The sequence below is a fragment of the Babylonia areolata genome, chromosome 3, assembly GCF_041734735.1.
Source record: "Babylonia areolata isolate BAREFJ2019XMU chromosome 3, ASM4173473v1, whole genome shotgun sequence".
NCBI lineage: Eukaryota > Metazoa > Mollusca > Gastropoda > Neogastropoda > Buccinidae > Babylonia > Babylonia areolata.
The window spans coordinates 62945732-62965495 of NC_134878.1; the positions used below are offsets into that span (position 1 = coordinate 62945732).

The 19764-nt window shown below is 39.3% G+C and overlaps 1 protein-coding gene across 1 annotated transcript; it reads right to left on the reverse strand.

Moving 5' to 3' along the window:
* Positions 1-3148: 3148 nt before the first annotated feature.
* On the reverse strand, positions 3149-19071 carry LOC143280671 (BTB/POZ domain-containing protein 19-like). The gene is made up of 7 exons (XM_076585405.1): positions 18869-19071; positions 17945-18170; positions 16539-16592; positions 15121-15249; positions 13899-14030; positions 6813-6938; positions 3149-5696 (listed from the first exon to the last, which is right to left on the reverse strand). Exons 1-7 carry the CDS (start codon positions 18952-18954, stop codon positions 5565-5567), a joined length of 885 nt encoding a protein of 294 aa, XP_076441520.1. The 5' UTR covers positions 18955-19071; the 3' UTR covers positions 3149-5564.
* Positions 19072-19764: the final 693 nt, after the last annotated feature.

Below are 19764 nucleotides of genomic sequence, written 5' to 3' on the forward strand. Positions count from 1 at the left end.
TTTAGTGCATATCTACTCTTCTGTGGTTCCTTACCGTATCTGTTGCCACGCACTTCAACCCACCTTCCCAGTTGCTCTGTCGTGGTCAATCACTTTACAGCAGTCTCCATGTTCAGTAAATTGGGGTGATGAGGTCAGCGAGTTTGTCAGTTGCTCTGTCGTGGTCAATCACTTTACAGCAGTCTCCATGTTCAGTAAATTGGGGTGATGAGGTCAGCGAGTTTGTCAGTTGCTCTGTCGTGGTCAATCACTTTACAGCAGTCTCCATGTTCAGTAAATTGCGGTGATGAGGTCAGCGAGTTTGTCAGTTGCTCTGTCGTGGTCAATCACTTTACAGCAGTCTCCGTGTTCAGTAAATTGGGGTGATGAGGTCAGCAAGTTTGTCAGTTGCTCTGTCGTGGTCAATCACTTTACAGCAGTCTCCATGTTCAGTAAATTGGGGTGATGAGGTCAGCAAGTTTGTCAGTTGTTCTGTTGTGGTCAATCACTTTACAGCAGTCTCCGTGTTCAGTAAATTGCGGTGATGAGGTCAGCGAGTTTCTCAGTGTGCTGTCTTGGTCAATCACTTTACAGCAGTCTCCATGTTCAGTAAATTGGGGTGATGAGGTCAGCGAGTTTGTCAGTGTGCTGTCTTGGTCAATCACTTTACAGCAGTCTCCGTGTTCAGTAAATTGGGGTGATGAGGTCAGCGAGTTTGTCAGTTGCTCTGTCTTGGTCAATCACTTTACAGCAGTCTCCGTGTTCAGTAAATTGGGGTGATGAGGTCAGCGAGTTTGTCAGTTGCTCTGTCGTGGTCAATCACTTTACAGCAGTCTCCGTGTTCAGGAAATTGGGGTGATGAGGTCAGCGAGTTTGTCAGTGTGCTGTCTTGGTCAATCACTTTACAGCAGTCTCCGTGTTCAGTAAATTGGGGTGATGAGGTCAGCGAGTTTGTCAGTTGCTCTGTCTTGGTCAATCACTTTACAGCAGTCTCCATGTTCAGTAAATTGGGGTGATGAGGTCAGCGAGTTTGTCAGTTGCTCTGTCGTGGTCAATCACTTTACAGCAGTCTCCGTGTTCAGTAAATTGGGGTGATGAGGTCAGCGAGTTTGTCAGTTGCTCTGTCGTGGTCAATCACTTTACAGCAGTCTCCGTGTTCAGTAAATTGGGGTGATGAGGTCAGCGAGTTTGTCAGTGTGCTGTCTTGGTCAATCACTTTACAGCAGTCTCCATGTTCAGTAAATTACGGTGATGAGGTCAGCGAGTTTGTCAGTTGCTCTGTCGTGGTCAATCACTTTACAGCAGTCTCCGTGTTCAGTAAATTGGGGTGATGAGGTCAGCGAGTTTATCAGTGTGGCATGGCAAGTGCAGTGAGTAGTTGTCTCTTTTGCTAAATATGGTCTTTCTTCTTCTTCTTTTTCTTCATTCATGGGCTGCAACTCCCATGTTCACTTGTTTGTACATGAGTGGGCTTTTATGCGTACAACTGTTTTTACCCTGCCATGTAGGCAGCCATACTCCACTTTCGGGGGTGTGCATGCCAGGCTGGGTATGTTGTTGTTTCCATAACCCACTGAATGCTGACATGGATTACAGGATCTTTAACGTGCATATTTGATCTTCTGCTTGTGTATACACATGAAGGGGGTTCAGGCACTGGCAGGTCTGCACATAATTATGTTGACCTGGGAGATCGGAAAAATCTCCACCCTTTATCCAGCAGGTGCCATCAACGTTTTAACCACTTGGCTATTGCGCCCATCAAATATGCTCTTTGAACCAGATAAGAAATCTAGGGGCCACCAACCGCCTTCTCTCTCCTCCCCTCAACCCATTTCTCATCCCTCGTGATGCACACCATGTCATCTGTTGATCTGAATGTTGGTGTGTCAGAAAATCATGTTGATGAAGGCTGTGATCAGGCTGTGCAGTCTGTCCTTTCTTCCACCTGCCTTCCATTCACACACCCAGCTGGCTATGTGTGTTGGGGCCATAGATTCTGGAGCTTGGGGGAAATTTTTGCTAAACCTATCTTTGATCAGGCTGGCTGTATCTCATATTTGTTGTTTCCATGTGTATGTGTAGTGGGTGCTGCAACAAAGCATTATGGGACAATGTGGTAGTTTTGATTCCCATGTGATGTGGATGTGTTTTTGTGCCAGTGGTATACTTTGTTCTGAGAAAATTGGGAAAATGGATTGTATTATGGCTGGCTAATCAGCTGATAAACACTGAGAGCGCTGACATTGTCAGTTCTACGTTTGCTGTTTTCCAGAGACAGACTGAACTTGGTAATTATGATTCCTATGTAACTGTACCAATAAGATACTTTGTGGAGATAAAATGGAGTTTTGTTTGGTCAAAATGGAAACACTCAGTTATTGCTGCTTGTTATTTACTGGACTTGGATAAACACCGAGTGTTGTATTAGTCATATGTTTGGTGCACAGTATTTTATGTCATTGTTGGTAGCAGGTAAGCTAAATGGAGCTTGTTTTACCTCACATAGATCTCTGTGGGAAGAGTGTATACCACTGGACATACGGTGAAGGGTGTTCACATGTTTTGGCCTGACGACAGACGTTAATGATTGTTATGTCAGCCTTTCGTGTCTGTAATGTCCAGCCTGTTTTGATATTGTTTCTGACCTGAGTTTTGGTACTGTGTATGAGTTCCAGGTGTGCTGCTTAAGTTGGTACTGCTTAGTAAAGAACTGCCTAGTTCTGATGAGTTAGGGTTTAGTGCTGCTGTCGTAAGGTTTTTTTTTATATATACTTTATTCATCAGTCACATCTGAGAGCTTAAGTCAGAACAGAGAGATAGGTACAGACATGAATATAAAATGGTTTATTCGGATTCAGACCTTGGCTCCATAATGAGGGAGCTAACATGAGTGACACATTACAACAACTTTAAATAAATATGAGAGAGAGAGAGACAGCGAACAGAGAGAGAGAGAGAGGGGGGAGAGAGAGAGACAGAGAGAGAGAGAAGAAAGAGAGAGAAGACACAGACAGAGGCCCACTCATGCACACACACATGGCAGAGAAGAGCCTCTGACCTGACACACTATGATGAAGAACACACACACACACACACACACACACACACACACACATTTCCTGGGAATGCAATTACACACAAATCAAGCACAATAAAGACATACTGACAAGGTTGTCATCGATATCTTATAATTTCATAATCTTATTTTCTACATGGAATTGCAATGTATACTCAGCAGAATAACTCCAAACACACATTACCCTTGCATATCAAACATATCACAAAAAAAGATTCAAAACAACAATAGTTATGAAGTTAATGTAAACATAAGCAGGAGAATTTAAAACATCTGTAAAAGTACTCTCACTAACAAAAACAGTTTCAAAGTCTTTGAATTCAAATATGACAAAAGTGCCTAACTGGTTATATTGTCACATAAAAAATATCACTGTATCAAACATTATACAAAATATCTGGAAAAAAAAAGATTACAGATTAACAATGGAAAAAACAAAAACAAACACCACAATTACTAATGTGCATTAACAAGAACATCTAAAATATTTCACAAAAGCACTCAGACTGAAAATGATTACTTCAACAAATTTCAGTTCTGTGAGCTGTATGATTACATTCCAATAACAAACAAACAAAAACAACAACAACAACAAAAAGCAACAGCAAAAGACCAAAACCAAATAAACAAAAAATTAAAAGGGATAGAAGTACCTGTTCATTTTTTTATTTTTTTAATTTCAAACACATAAAGATGCATTCTATAAAAACTAAAACCTCCAAAACCACTGGATTATACACTGCTGACATTAGCATGTGATAAGTAACATAAATGCAGAGCATTGCTAATATTCAAACATATCAAAGTTTCAGAAAAAAAAAAAAGGATTCCAAGTCTTCTGACCCTGTCAAACACGCACAGATAGAAGAAAAAAACAACAACAACAAAAAAAAAACAACAAAAAAACCCACACACACACAAAAAAAAAAACCCACACAAAATACCCAGCTTACTATAATCTCTTAATGCAGTGTCTGATCCAGTGATTTTAAAGCAAAAAAAACAACAAAACAAAACAAAAAAAAACAAAACAACAACTGATGAGATAAAGATAATCAGTGCAAAGTACATCAAAGCAATATATACATATATATATATATATATATATATAAAGAAAAAAAAAGAATACTGTGAATACTGTGAAACAACAAAGTTTACAAACTGAAAAAAAGTAAGACAACAAAGTATATCAAGCACTGTTATTGTTTTAAAATAAGACAATAAAGTATGTAAAACACTGACTTTGTTTCTTCTGTTCATAAATATTTTGTAAACCTTACAACAACAAAAACAGCTGCAGCAGCAACAACAACAATAATAGTAATAATGATAGTAGTAGTAGTAGTAGTAGTAGTAGTAATGATAATAATGATAATAATAATAATAATGAATGTGATGATGATGCTGATGATAATGGTGATGATGATTAATAATGATATTAATTACAACAAATAATGTACCAATAATACATAGCACTAAATCTAGTGCAGAAACAAACCAAAGTGCATTCACACCCATCCTTCACACACATGCATAGCTCTGAAACAGTGGGATGAAAGACAAAACTTACAAATACACGAAGATAAACAGCAAGAGAAACTATGAACAGAAAAAGGGAGGTATGGAAGAGCCAATTTGGAAAGAGTTCGGTTTTTAGTCCAGACTTGATAGTGTTGAGTGCAGAGATTAAAACGAAAGGAGACATATCCAAGTGCAAGTTCCAGAGACTGAAAGAAAAATGGTGGCTGATGTGGAGTGTTTGATCCTGGGAATGCAGTTACAGTTGAGGATCTGAAGTTGATCGTGGAGAGCGAGATGTGGTGTAAAGGTGAAGTCAGGCACATGTATATGATGTGGTGGATTTGCTTATGCATTTATGACAGAGAGTGAAAAAATCTTGTACTTTCTTCTGTGGAGACAGCCAGCCAGTAGAGAGATTGCCAGACAGGAGTGGGATGCTATCTTTTCCTTTCTGAGGATGAGCAGAGTGGCAGAGATTTGTGTTGAAATTTGGTTGTCCCATTTCTGTTTTTTTCTATTTTTTTTATTTCATTTTTTTGTTTTGTTTTTTGTTTTTTTGGCAAGGTTAATACATCATCATTTGGTTTCTGTCCAATTTGTTGGCAAGGGGAGTACAGGTCAATGCAGATTTATGTGAAAAATTGGTTGGTTGGAAAAAAACACACCACATTGCGATGTAATATGCATCATCAATGCTGATGTAGGTTTTGAACAGTCAGAGCTTCTGGAAGTCCAAAAATAACAGTAGCTGCAGTTTGTATGGTAATGTGATGTAATATTTCCATCATCAACATGGGTGTAGGTTTGCACAGTTAAAGCTTCCGGGAGTCTAGAAATGACTGCACATACTCTTTTGCATGGCCGAGCTGTTGAATATATCAGCATTAATCAGTAATCTTGAGGAGCCAATCTGCAGAATTATCTTGAGCAGTGGAAAGCCAACTGGTCCGTCTTTTGCTGTTCAGAGAGGCAAGGCGTTTTCTGTTTAGCTCTGACTGCTGTCGAGGTAGCGATGGGTGTCTCTGGGTGCTGTGCCCTTACGCCGGGTGAACAGGGGGTTGCCTTTGTCCCCCTGTTTTGTGGCGTGCAGTTTCCAGGCCAGAGCCATAGACTCCACCTGCACACAGAGTAACAGGCCTTTTGTTGTCGATTGCTCACAATAACATCACGATGATAATACTAATAATGATAAAAAATGATAATAGTGATGTGATGCAGTGCCATAGACTCCACCCGCACACAGACTATAGGCCTTTTGTTGTCAGTTGCTCACAATAACATCAGGATGATGATAATACTAAATATGATGAAAATGATAATAGTACTACTACTACTACTGACGACAATAATAATGATCATAACAATAACACAAAAATAACACTACCACTGCTAATGATAATAATCATACTGATAGTAACATTAGATAATAATAATAACTATAATGATAATGATGATAAAACCAATAATGATAATAATAATTTTCATATAGAAACATGTGATACCAATAATGATAATAATAATTTTCATATATAAACATGTGAATAAATATATAATGATAATCACGATAATTATCATAATTGTGATTATGATTACGATGATTAGTGCAATAAAACAACTGAATTTGAGTCTGAGCCTCTGTCTGTGTTTCTGTCACACAGACAGACAGACATACAGACACACACACACATACACACACAGCCAGGTACACACAGACACACACACACACACATGTGTGGGTATACATTCATCTGTTCCACCCTCCCCCTCTCTCCCTGCCCACCTTCTTCTGCGGGTGCGGGTGTGTGTGCTGATTATCTGGTTGTGGTTTTCCGCAATTCATCTTTATACTTATCTTATCTGTCTATTATAATCAATGTGCAGTATAGTATGCTATGTTTATAATTATATTCAAATAATGTTTCTTAATTCTTTCTGTTTTTACATTAAGAATACTAGTTATTACCTGCAGTGTGTGGATGTATGTATGAAACGATGTATGTGATATTTTTTACATTTGTATCTTCGTAATATTTGTAGGGGCTGTTGTTGGCTTTTACAGTTATGGTCCCCATGTTGTTTACTTGTCTATGTTGTGATAATGCACCTGACCAAATTTCTGCAGTTGGAGATAATAAAGTTATTCTTATCTTATCTTATCTCCACTCCCTCTCACTTTTTTCCCCTCCAAAGTACATAAACACGTTTTTGGTTTTAAATCAGCAAAAAGACTCACCGGCAGTAAGTTATCCGTCTTATTATCTTTCTCCAGCTGGTCAACCTCTTCCAGCGTCAAAAGAGGCAGACGGAGGTGCGTGACTGCGAGGGTTGCCACTTGGTCAATCTTCTTGCCACTGACGACCTGGCGAAGTGAAAGCTGACATATATATTCAGGAGGTCAGGATACCAGGAATTCAACCCATTCAGTCCCTAAAACACCCAAATTTTTCCTATTCCGAAACACCTGCTTGCCATGCCATGCTGTTTCTTCAGTTGCTGGAGACCAAAATGATCCACAGCTCTCAGAAAATGACCCAGGTACTATCAAATCCTTCCTCCACACGTTGCATGCCCTTAGACTTATTTTCAATTTCATCATTGTCCTAAAAAATTATTGTTCTAAAAAATTAAGAATATTAATATCTCATTTTCAGAAACACTAACCAGAAGAAAAACAGCAACAACAACAAAACAGTCTTACCAACTGAAGTTAGGTTGGTATACAAAAATATTGGCCGATATTTCTTTGGCTTAAAAAGTTCGAAAAATTAACAAAGAATGCTTTTACAGGCCTATTATTTACCTGCTGACATTGCCCGATTCCTGCAATTTGGGGCCCCGATAGCTCAGAGGTATACAACAAGCAGTCAAAGGGAGATAAATCAACTGTTCCAATAAGTTCAGTGCTGTCTCGACTGCAGAAAAACGAACATTTCTGCTGCATTTGAGAGGTGAAGCTATTGTCCCCTCACAAAAAGCTTATAAAATGATAATGATGAGCCTGAAGGCAAATTTATGTGTATTGTTTCAGACAACGAAGTGACTGACTCAAAACAGGCAGTGAATACTGAGAGTATTCCTTGGTACACTTCAGATTTTTTTCAGTGTGTGTGTGTGTGTGTGTGTGTGTGTGTGTGTGTGCGTGTTACATGCTTTCTTCATTGAAAAAAAACACCCCCCCCCCTTGCCCCTTCGACCCCCCCCGCCCACCCCTCCTACTCTGCACAAGCTTATGTACATATAAATACCATTTTCTTTTGCTTTTTTCTTCTTTCTCTCTCTCATTTGTTTTCCCTCTCCACCTGTCCCTCAACCTCTTACTCTTTCTCCTCACATTCCTATTTCTCTATTCATACACAATTTGTAGTCTATTTGCTTAAAAATTAAACAACAACCTCTTATCAAAGTTTAGTGTTTCATGGAAGTTTACAGTATACACATTTTCTTCTAGAGTAGGTCTGGTCTGGGTGCGTGTCTGTCTCTTTCTCTCATTCTCTTTTTCTCTTACCCCTGGTGTCTTTGTGTATGCGAGTATGATAGTCAGTCTTGTCCAACTATGACCTAAAACACCCAAATTTTTCCTATTCCGAAACACCTGCTTGCCATGCCATGCTGTTTCTTCAGTTGCTGGAGACCAAAATGATACACAGCTCTCAGAAAATGATCCAGGTACTATCAAATCCTTCCTCCACACGTTGCATACCCTTAGACTTATTTTCAATTTCATCATTGTCCTAAAAAATTATTGTTCTAAAAAATTAAGAATATTAATATCTCATTTTCAGAAACACTAACCAGAAGAAAAACAGCAACAACAACAAAACAGTCTTACCAACTGAAGTTAGGTTGGTATGCAAAAATATTGGCCGACATTTCTTTGGCTTAAAAAGTTGGAAAATTAACAAAGAATGCTTTTACAGGCCTATTATTTACCTGCTGACATTGCCCTGATTCCTGCAACTTGGGGCCCCGATAGCTCAGAGGTATATAACAAGCAGTCAAAGGGAGATAAATCAACTGTTCCAATAAGTTCAGTGCTGTCTCGACTGCAGAAAAACGAACATTTCTGCTGCATTTGAGAGGTGAAGCTATTGTCCCCTCACAAAAAGCTTATAAAATGATAATGATGAGCCTGAAGGCAAATTTATGTGTATTGTTTCAGACAATGAAGTGACTGACTCAAAACAGGCAGTGAATACTGAGTGTATTCCTTGGTACACTTCAGATTTTTTTCAGTGTGTGTGTGTGTGTGTGTGTGTGTGTGTGTGTGTGTGTGTGTGTGTGTGTTACATGCTTTCTTCATTGAAAAAAAACAACCCCCCCCCCCTCTGCACAAGCTTATGTACATATAAATACCATTTTCTTTTGCTTTTTTCTTCTTTCTCTCTCTCATTTTGTTTTCCCTCTCCACCTTTCCCTCAACCTCTTACTCTTTCTCCTCACATTCCTATTTCTCTATTCATACACAATTTGTAGTCTGTTTGCTTAAAAATTAAACAACAACCTCTTATCAAAGTTTAGTGTTTCATGGAAGTTTACAGTATACACATTTTCTTCTAGAGTAGGTGTGGTCTGGGTGCGTGTCTGTCTCTTTCTCTCATTCTCTTTTTCTCTTACCCCTGGTGTCTTTGTGTATGCGAGTATGATAGTCAGTCTTGTCCAACTATGACCTAAAACACCCAAATTTTTCCTATTCTGAAACACCTGCTTGCCATGCCATGCTGCTTCTTCAGTTGCTGGAGACCAAAATGATCCACAGCTCTCAGAAAATGCCCCAGGTACCATCAGATCCTTCCTCCACACGTTGCATACCCTTAGACTTATTTTCAATTTCATCATTGTCCTAAAAAATTATTGTTCTAAAAAATTAAGAATATTAATATCTCATTTTCAGAAACACTAGCCAGAAGAAAAACAGCAACAACAACAAAACAGTCATACCAACTTAAGTTAGGTTGGTATACAAAAATATTGGCAGATATTTCTTTCTCTTAAAAAAGTGGGAAAATTAACAAAGAATGCTTTTACAGGCCTATTATTTTCCTGCTGACATTGTCCGATTCCTGCAACTTGGGGCCCTGATAGCTCAGAGGTATACAACAAGCAGTCAAAGGGAGATAAATCAACTGTTCCAATAAGTTCAGTGCTGTCTCGACTGCAGAAAAACGAACATTTCTGCTGCGTTTGAGAGGTGAAGCTATTGTCCCCTCACAAAAAAGCTTATAAAATGATAATGATGAGCCTGAAGGCAAATTTATGTGTATTGTTTCAGACAATGAAGTGACTGACTCAAAACAGGCAGTGAATACTGAGAGTATTCCTTGGTACACTTCAGATTTTTTTCAGTGTGTGTGTGTGTGTGTGTGTGTGTGTGTGTGTGTGTGTGTATGTGTGTGTGTGTTACATGCTTTCTTCATTGGAAAAAAAAAACAACCCCCCCCCCCCCTCTGCACAAGCTTATGTACATATAAATACCATTTTCTTTTGCTTTTTTCTTCTTTCTCTCTCTCATTTGTTTTCCCTCTCCACCTGTCCCTCAACCTCTTACTCTTTCTCCTCACATTCCTATTTCTCTATTCATACACAATTTGTAGTCTATTTGCTTAAAAATTAAAGAACAACCTCTTATCAAAGTTTAGTGTTTCATGGAAGTTTACAATATACACATTTTCTTCTAGAGTAGGTCTGGTCTGGGTGCGTGTCTGTCTCTTTCTCTCATTCTCTTTTTCTCTTACCCCTGGTGTCTTTGTGTATGCGAGTATGATAGTCAGTCTTGTCCAACTATGACCTAAAACACCCAAATTTTTCCTATTCCGAAACACCTGCTTGCCATGCCATGCTGTTTCTTCAGTTGCTGGAGACCAAAATGATCCACAGCTCTCAGAAAATGACCCAGGTACTATCAAATCCTTCCTCCACACGTTGCATGCCCTTAGACTTATTTTCAATTTCATCATTGTTCTAAAAATTTAAGAATATTGATATCTCATTTTCAGAAACACTAACCAGAAGAAAAAAAACAACAACAACAAAACAGTCTTACCAACTGAAGTTAGGTTGGTATGCAAAAATATTGGCAGATATTTCTTTTGCTTAAAAAGTTGGAAAATTAACAAAGAATGCTTTTACAGGCCTATTATTTACCTGTTGACATTGCCCGATCCCTGCAACTTGGGGCCCCGATAGCTCAGAGGTATATAACAAGCAGTCGAAGGGAGATAAATCAACTGTTCAAATAAGTTCAGTGCTGTCTCGACTGCAGAAAAACGAACATTTCTGCTGCATTTGAGAGGTGAAGCTATTGTCCCCTCACAAAAAGCTTATAAAATGATAATGATGAGCCTGAAGGCAAATTTATGTGTATTGTTTCAGACAATGAAGTGACTGACTCAAAACAGGCAGTGAATACTGAGAGTATTCCTTGGTACACTTCAGATTTTTTTTCAGTGTGTGTGTGTGTGTGTGTGTGTGTGTGTGTGTGTGTGTTACATGCTTTCTTCATTGAAAAAAACCCACACACCCCTTGCCCCCTCCCCCCCCCCGCCCCCCTCTGCACAAGCTTATGTACATATAAATACCATTTTCTTTTGCTTTTTTCTTCTTTCTCTCTCTCATTTGTTTTCCCTCTCCACCTGTCCCTCAACCTCTTACTCTTTCTCCTCACATTCCTATTTCTCTATTCATACACAATTTGTAGTCTATTTGCTTGAAAATTAAAGAACAACCTCTTATCAAAGTTTAGTGTTTCATGGAAGTTTACAGTATACACATTTTCTTCTAGAGTAGGTCTGGTCTGGGTGTGTGTCTGTCTCTTTCTCTCATTCTCTTTTTCTCTTACCCCTGGTGTCTTTGTGTATGCGAGTATGATAGTCAGTCTTGTCCAACTATGACCTAAAACACCCAAATTTTTCCTATTCCGAAACACCTGCTTGCCATGCCATGCTGTTTCTTCAGTTGCTGGAGACCAAAATGATCCACAGCTCTCAGAAAATGACCCAGGTACTATCAAATCCTTCCTCCACATGTTGCATGCCCTTAGACTTATTTTCAATTTCATCATTGTTCTCAAAAATTAAGAATATTAATATCTCATTTTCAGAAACACTAACCAGAAGAAAAACAGCAACAACAACAAAACAGTCTTACCAACTGAAGTTAGGTTGGTAAACAAAAATATTGGCAGATATTTCTTTGTCTTAAAAAAGTTGGAAAATTAACAAAGAATGCTTTTACAGGCCTATTATTTACCTGCTGACATTGCCCGATTCCTGCAACTTGGGGCCCCGATAGCTCAGAGGTATACAACAAGCAGTCAAAGGGAGATAAATCAACTGTTCCAATAAGTTCAGTGCTGTCTCGACTGCAGAAAAACGAACATTTCTGCTGCATTTGAGAGGTGAAGCTATTGTCCCCTCACAAAAAGCTTATAAAATGATAATGATGAGCCTGAAGGCAAATTTATGTGTATTGTTTCAGACAATGAAGTGACTGACTCAAAACAGGCAGTGAATACTGAGAGTATTCCTTGGTACACTTCAGATTTTTTTCAGTGAGTGTGTGTGTGTGTGTGTGTGTGTGTGTGTGTGTTACATGCTTTCTTCATTGAAAAAAACAACCCCCCCCTCCCCCCGCCCCCCCCCTCACAAGCTTATGTACATATAAATACCATTTTCTTTTGCTTTTTTCTTCTTTCTCTCTCTCATTTGTTTTCCCTCTCCACCTGTCCCTCAACCTCTTACTCTTTCTCCTCACATTCCTATTTCTCTATTCATACACAATTTGTAGTCTATTTGCTTAAAAATTAAAGAACAACCTCTTATCAAAGTTTAGTGTTTCATGGAAGTTTACAGTATACACATTTTCTTCTAGAGTAGGTCTGGTCTGGGTGTGTGTCTGTCTCTTTCTCTCATTCTCTTTTTCTCTTACCCCTGGTGTCTTTGTGTATGCGAGTATGATAGTCAGTCTTGTCCAACTATGACCTAAAACACCCAAATTTTTCCTATTCCGAAACACCTGCTTGCCATGCCATGCTGTTTCTTCAGTTGCTGGAGACCAAAATGATCCACAGCTCTCAGAAAATGACCCAGGTACTATCAAATCCTTCCTCCACATGTTGCATGCCCTTAGACTTATTTTCAATTTCATCATTGTTCTCAAAAATTAAGAATATTAATATCTCATTTTCAGAAACACTAACCAGAAGAAAAACAGCAACAACAACAAAACAGTCTTACCAACTGAAGTTAGGTTGGTATACAAAAATATTGGCAGATATTTCTTTGTCTTAAAAAAGTTGGAAAATTAACAAAGAATGCTTTTACAGGCCTATTATTTACCTGCTGACATTGCCCGATTCCTGCAACTTGGGGCCCCGATAGCTCAGAGGTATACAACAAGCAGTCAAAGGGAGATAAATCAACTGTTTCCAATAAGTTCAGTGCTGTCTCGACTGCAGAAAAACGAACATTTCTGCTGCATTTGAGAGGTGAAGCTATTGTCCCCTCACAAAAAGCTTATAAAATGATAATGATGAGCCTGAAGGCAAATTTATGTGTATTGTTTCAGACAATGAAGTGACTGACTCAAAACAGGCAGTGAATACTGAGAGTATTCCTTGGTACACTTCAGATTTTTTTCAGTGTGTGTGTGTGTGTGTGTGTGTGTGTGTTACATGCTTTCTTCATTGAAAAAAAAACACCCCCCCCCCTTCCCCCGCACAAGCTTATGTACATATAAATACCATTTTCTTTTGCTTTTTTCTTCTTTCTCTCTCTCATTTGTTTTCACTCTCCACCTGTCCCTCAACCTCTTACTCTTTCTCCTCACATTCCTATTCCCCTATTCATACACAATTTGTAGTCTATTTGCTTAAAAATTAAAGAAAAACCTCTTAGCAAAGTTTAGTGTTTCATGAAAGTTTACAATATATACATTTTCTTCTAGAGTAGGTCTGGTCTGGGTGCGTGTCTGTCTCTTTCTCTCATTCTCTTTTTCTCTTACCCCTGGTGTCTTTGTGTATGCGAGTATGATAGTCAGTCTTGTCCAACTATGACCATCAGAAGAGCAGAGGAGGCAACTGCTGTCCCAGCTATCAATCTGGACTAGATTTTGATTATGGTGGAGAGTGTCTTGCCCACGTTACATCCCCACTCTCTTGGCCAAGAGGGTTTTAGGACAGTCAGTGTTGGGATGGTTCCCCCCAAAGGCCATCTAGCCCTCCAGGCTGCAGCACTGAGAGCCCAGAGCAATCTGGTCTCCTAGTCTGAGAGACACAGTTGTTGATGACAGACAAAGCTGTGGATGATTTCCCAGCTACACTCACAGAATTGACACTGGCCCAGCGACGGACACAGGTGTAGATCTCCATTTCATCCAGCATCAGACAGTCGCTGGATAAGATGCAGCACAGGGTGTCCTCGGACAGCTCCTCAAACCCCTTGGAGTCAAACACCGACTGCAACACAATCATAGGCATGGTTTAGCTGTGTAACAAGGCTAAATGGACAGCAGTTTAATCCGCCACTCCTTCAACTGCATCTGAGGGTGCAGGATCGAATCCCACATTTGCCAGAATTTTCTCCCCATTCACTGCACCTTGAGTGGTGATCTGGATGCTGATCAATCAGATGAGATGATAAACCATGGTCCTGTGTGCTGCATGCACCCAGCCCATGTAAAAAAACAACAATGAACAACAAAGCCCATGTCATCAAAAGAGTGATTCCTGGCAGAATTCTGTAAAAAAAAAAATCCTCTCCAGCATACATGAGTGTGCAAGCGCATGACTGAAACTTGACTGAATTATAAAGGAAACGAATGATGAGAGCTCTCAGTTATAACTTTAAAATGTTATGATTATCTTAATGATTATTTTCCTTTTTATAATGATTGAAACATACACACATGTGCACACGCAAGCGAGTGCACATGTGCACATGCTAGCGCACACGCTTGCACATATACGTGCACAAGCACACACGTGCATGCACACACGCACACACACGCACACACACACACACACACACACACACACACACAGAGCTGTTTAACTCTATCTTATAATGTAATACTGTCTTACCCAGATGTTTTTCTTTTTACATGATAACTGATGTGTGTGTGGTGATCAGTGAAGGGTGTGTCAGTTACTCGTTTTTCTCTTTGATATTTGCTGACGGGCACATTAAGTGAGCCGAAAGAGAATTTTCTGTTTTGGTTAATGCAAACAATAAAATATTTTGCACTGAATTGAATTGAATTGAAATCTACCCAGGTAGGCAGCCTGTTGTGCAAATGACTCCATGTTTGCAAAGCACTCAGAGTTTGGTCTCTGAAAGAAGATAGAGAAGCTATATGAATATCAATGATGATAAATAATAACTAACTGCTTCAATGACAGTGTAGGCTTCATCAACCCCTTGACTGCTGCTGACAAGTAAAGCTAGTTAGTGATGGGCTGGTTGTCACCTCACTGGGATAATACTGGACGTACAGGTCAGGGTGTCATCATTTATCTGTCTTTACTTGATGATGGAAATCAGGCTTACCTGGGTGTTTGTTTCAATGTACTCTAGTGTTTTCCTCTTGAGGTCATCCAGACGGTAAGTCTGCGCCGCTTGCATTCTGTCGCAGGCGTTGCTGGAGTTCAGCGAGTCCACCAAGTATTCCTCACACAGCTGTGAGCAATATAATAATAATAATGATAATAATAATCATAATCGTAGACAGTACTTATATGGTGCAAATTCCTCATGTAGTGAGCTCTAAGTGCCTTACATGGAACAACACATATGCAATAGTGCATAGTAACATACCTCTACGCATGAAAAAACAACACATACATGTGTATCAGAGCACCAAGGCAATACTACAAATTGCAGGTATGTACACACACACACACACACACACACACACACACGCTCGCACAGACACATACACCCAGCACACACACAAACGTCCACCCACAGACACACACACACTGTACGATGACTTCAGTAGAGGGCAAAGCGGGGTGGGTAGGAGGAGGAAGAGATATTCAGTTAGAATTACACATGCAAAGCTTGGGCAGGCTTTCAAGGAGTTAAGTGGTGACCTGGTGATAATATGTCCATCTAGGAAAGCAAAAAAACGCTGATCATATCGAACTGAATCCCACACTGGCCAGAATTTTCTCCCCTTCCACTAGACCTTGAGTGTTGGTCTGCACTCTAGTTACTTGGATGAGATGATAAACCCAAGGTCCCATGTGTAGCATGCACTTAGCACATGTAAAAGAACCCAGTGTGACAAAAGAGTTGTTCCTGACTAAATTTCTTAGTAAAATTCACACATACATGTGTGTGGGGGCTGGGGCTGGGGCTGGGGGGGGGGGGGGGGGGGGGGGGGGGGGGGGGTATGTGGGTGTAGGTGTGTGTGTGTTTGTCAAGTACTTTAGAGATTGGTCTCTGACTGAGGATAAGGCTAACCCTAACCCTAACCTAACCCTAATCTAACCCTAACCTAACCCTAAGCCTAACCCTAACCTAACCCTAATCCATATCAAATAATGAACCAAAGCCTGACCAGCATGTTGCCTTTATACATGGGTCAGGCATCCACTCCTTCAATTCTTTTTTTTCTTAATTAAAGCTGATGTGTTGATGTATAGATATGAATCAGTCTTCTTGCTTTGACACCTTCTTGAAACTAAAATTTATACATTATGTAAACAACACATGCACTGAGATGTGTGTGTGTGTGTGTGTGTGTGTGTGTGTGTGTGTGTGTGTGTGTGTGAGGGAGAGTGAGACAGAGGTGGGGCACAGACAAAAAGAGACAGAGACCAAAAAAAAAAAATAAAAAAAAAAAAAAAAAAAAAAAAAAGAAGAAAGAAGAGAGACAGAGAAAGAATTTACATGATTAGATGAAACAAATCAGAGTGCAGTAGTCTAAAAACAAGAACAACACCAAGTACATGTGTGCTCACATTTTTCAGATCATCCAGTCCATACTCCAGTGCAGTTGCCATCACATCAATAGCCTGAAAAGTATAGAATAAACATGAACATGACATCATTTGTTTCCCCTTGCAGTGAAGGTTATATTTCTCAAGGGAAAATAAAACACACAACAAAAACACATGTAATCCAATTCCACATAAAGTCATCAAAATCACAAAAACACATAATCAGGTATCATCGAAAACCAGTGAAGTAGTATGCAGTAGAATATACTTCAAGGAGTGTATCTAAACATCGATAGGATCACTTCATGTAAGTTATATCATTCATTAGTCATTATTCAAGGGATTATATACATATACAATTTTGCATACCCCTTCTCCCAACACACACACACGCTCTCCTCCCCCCTCTCCCTGCCCCACACCTACACGCATCGTTTGTGCCAACAAAAACCTTGAGGGAATAAGGTGTGACAATAACATTATATAATTTATCGTGAGGGAGTGTGAAAGCATGCAAATGCATGCTTCAGTGCAGTAAGACGGATATACACATGTCAACACACACACACAGAATTAATCGATTTAAGAAATTACTTATAGATTCAAATAATGAATATTACTAATGTTGTGTAAACACAAAGAATGCAGCTAATCCCAAACATTTTCTAAATTCGACACCAGCAGCACATTCAAGACAAATTACAAGTCTAATGTATAGACTTCGTTTAAATGCCTTTCGTACAAAATTTTCTAAAAATATAAAATGTATAAGCGGTGAGCAAATAACTGTAAGCCGTCTACTCATTCATTGTGCGAGCATAAGACAGTTACTTCCAAAAGATGTAGTTGATGACTTTTCTTCCAATATTTCATTCACCACTGAAAAGATTTTGAATGATTATTCATTGCTTAGAATGTTTTCAGAAATTTTAAACTCCAGTCCAGTTGGTATCCTCCTTTGATGTATTATATTTAATACTGTTATTTATATTTACATTGTTGTAGGTTAATACTTGTTGATATGCATATACATATTCTCCTTCCCATTGCAACTCATTCAGTACACACCACAACCTCTTTAAACTTTTTCTTATAATATACTTTTGAGCTGCAACACCTATACAAACACAGATACCTACAACATATACACATATGTATTCCACATGCATAGGACATACATATATCAGCACAGATACCCACAGCTGTGCACAGATTATATGAATCCACATCCATATTCTCACAATATGCACTGAAAAATACCACATGCACACTTGCATGCACAGACACACACACACACGCACACACATCCATGATTTGACAATGAGTCAGCTATAGACGATACATTTGAAAACCATTTTTACTTAACCGCAGATCCATTCATACACCCACCCATCCATGCACGACCGCACCAAGCCACCAAGACTTACAGTGTTGGGATTCAATACAATGGTGTTTGTGTAGATGAACTCCAGCATTGCCAGGAAGACTTCAGGGGTCATGTCCGACAGAATGAAGGGCGTGTCTTTCTCAATGGGCCCGTTCTTCTGTGTGTGGTCCACAAACATGGCCCGAAACACCTCACACCTCCCGGACAAGATGCATCGGTGAGCATACACCTTCTTCCGGGCGGGACCAATCACAAACTGTATGTCACTGTTCAAAGAAAAATGAAAATGAAATGAAATGAAACATACATACACACACACACACACACACACACACACACACACATATATATATATATATATATATATATATATATATATATATATATATATGTGTGTGTGTGTGTGTGTGTGTGTGTGTGTGTGTGTGTAAATGCATGCAAGTATACATACATACATACATACATGCATACATACCATACCACACACACATACATACATGCCATACATACATAATACCATATTTTCATACATGTATACACATCATCTATCAATGCCCACATGCCCTGTATCCTGAAGGGCCAATCCAAGTCCAACCCCCCCAACCCCCTGTTTGCCGCTCAATTTTGTGTAATAAGAATTTTATTAAGAAAAATGGACTTAAGCAGTGGCAAGTGATACAGTGGGGCTGTGCCTGTCAAGTTTTATACCGGCCCATGAAACACCCTCTCACAATCTGTTGTGTTGTTTTGGTCCAGATTTCAGGTGAGAAAAGTTCATGCATCGGGTATTAGTTTACTTGTGTGTTTAATTAACAATTAAAACGGCAAGTTTTTTTTTGGCAGATTCCAGTCCAAATTAGTAGAATCATCAATACATTGATGGCGGCTCATATACAGTCTAAGTAGACAATGAATAACAAGACGAAGAAGAAAAAAACGAGAGGCACAGAAAGAAAATACGTACTGCAGATCTTTGTTGTTCACCAGTAGTTTCATCTGCTTGGCAAACTCTTCAGCTTCGCCGTACATCTGTTTTTCTCCAGACGGCATGATGGCGGACGCAAACTTGGTGGTGTTTTACAAAAGGGAAAACGAACCAGCGAGATTGCGTTTTTTTAATTTGCGCTTCCTCTTTGGTTGTCAGGCACGCACTTGTCAACTTGTGAACTCGGTAAACTATTGCGTACTTCGAGAGTGTATTAAATGTCTGCATTGCCAAGATTTTCAAGCGGAAGTCTATTTACCGAAATGGAAAGTCTATAAAGGAAAGTAATTCTTAGCTTTCGCGCGAAGCATGAGAGAAACATGTTGGAGAAAGCAACAACGAGAAAGATTTTTTTAAAATTTCGTAGCCGTTAAAAAGAACAGAATGGTATAACTTGAATGTTTGTGTGTGTGTGTGTGTGTGTGTGTGTGTGTGTGTGTGTGTGTGTGGCAAAATAATCAACGTGTTGATTGTGGCTACACAACAGAAGAAGAAGAAGAAGAAGAAATGTGTGTGTGTGTGTGTGTGTGTGTGTGTGTGTGTGTGTGTGTGTGTGTGTGTCTTGGTTTAACAGACAGACTCAATAAGAGACCTTTAATTTGTTCGTTGTCTGCAGTGTAGGGATCGAACTGATAGATACTCCCCCCTACTGATAAACAACCGCAGTCATTGGCACTATGATAAAATGAATTGTCTCCCTTATTCTTCAGTTTGAAAGTATGACTTTTGTTATTTTAAAATGTTATTTTAACATGTTTAACATATTTGTTCGTTATTTCAACATGTTAAAATGGTGTGTGTGTGTGTGTGTGTGTGTGTGTGTGTGTGTGTGTGTGTGTGTGTGTTTAAGATAATTTATTTTCGTTTCCCGGACG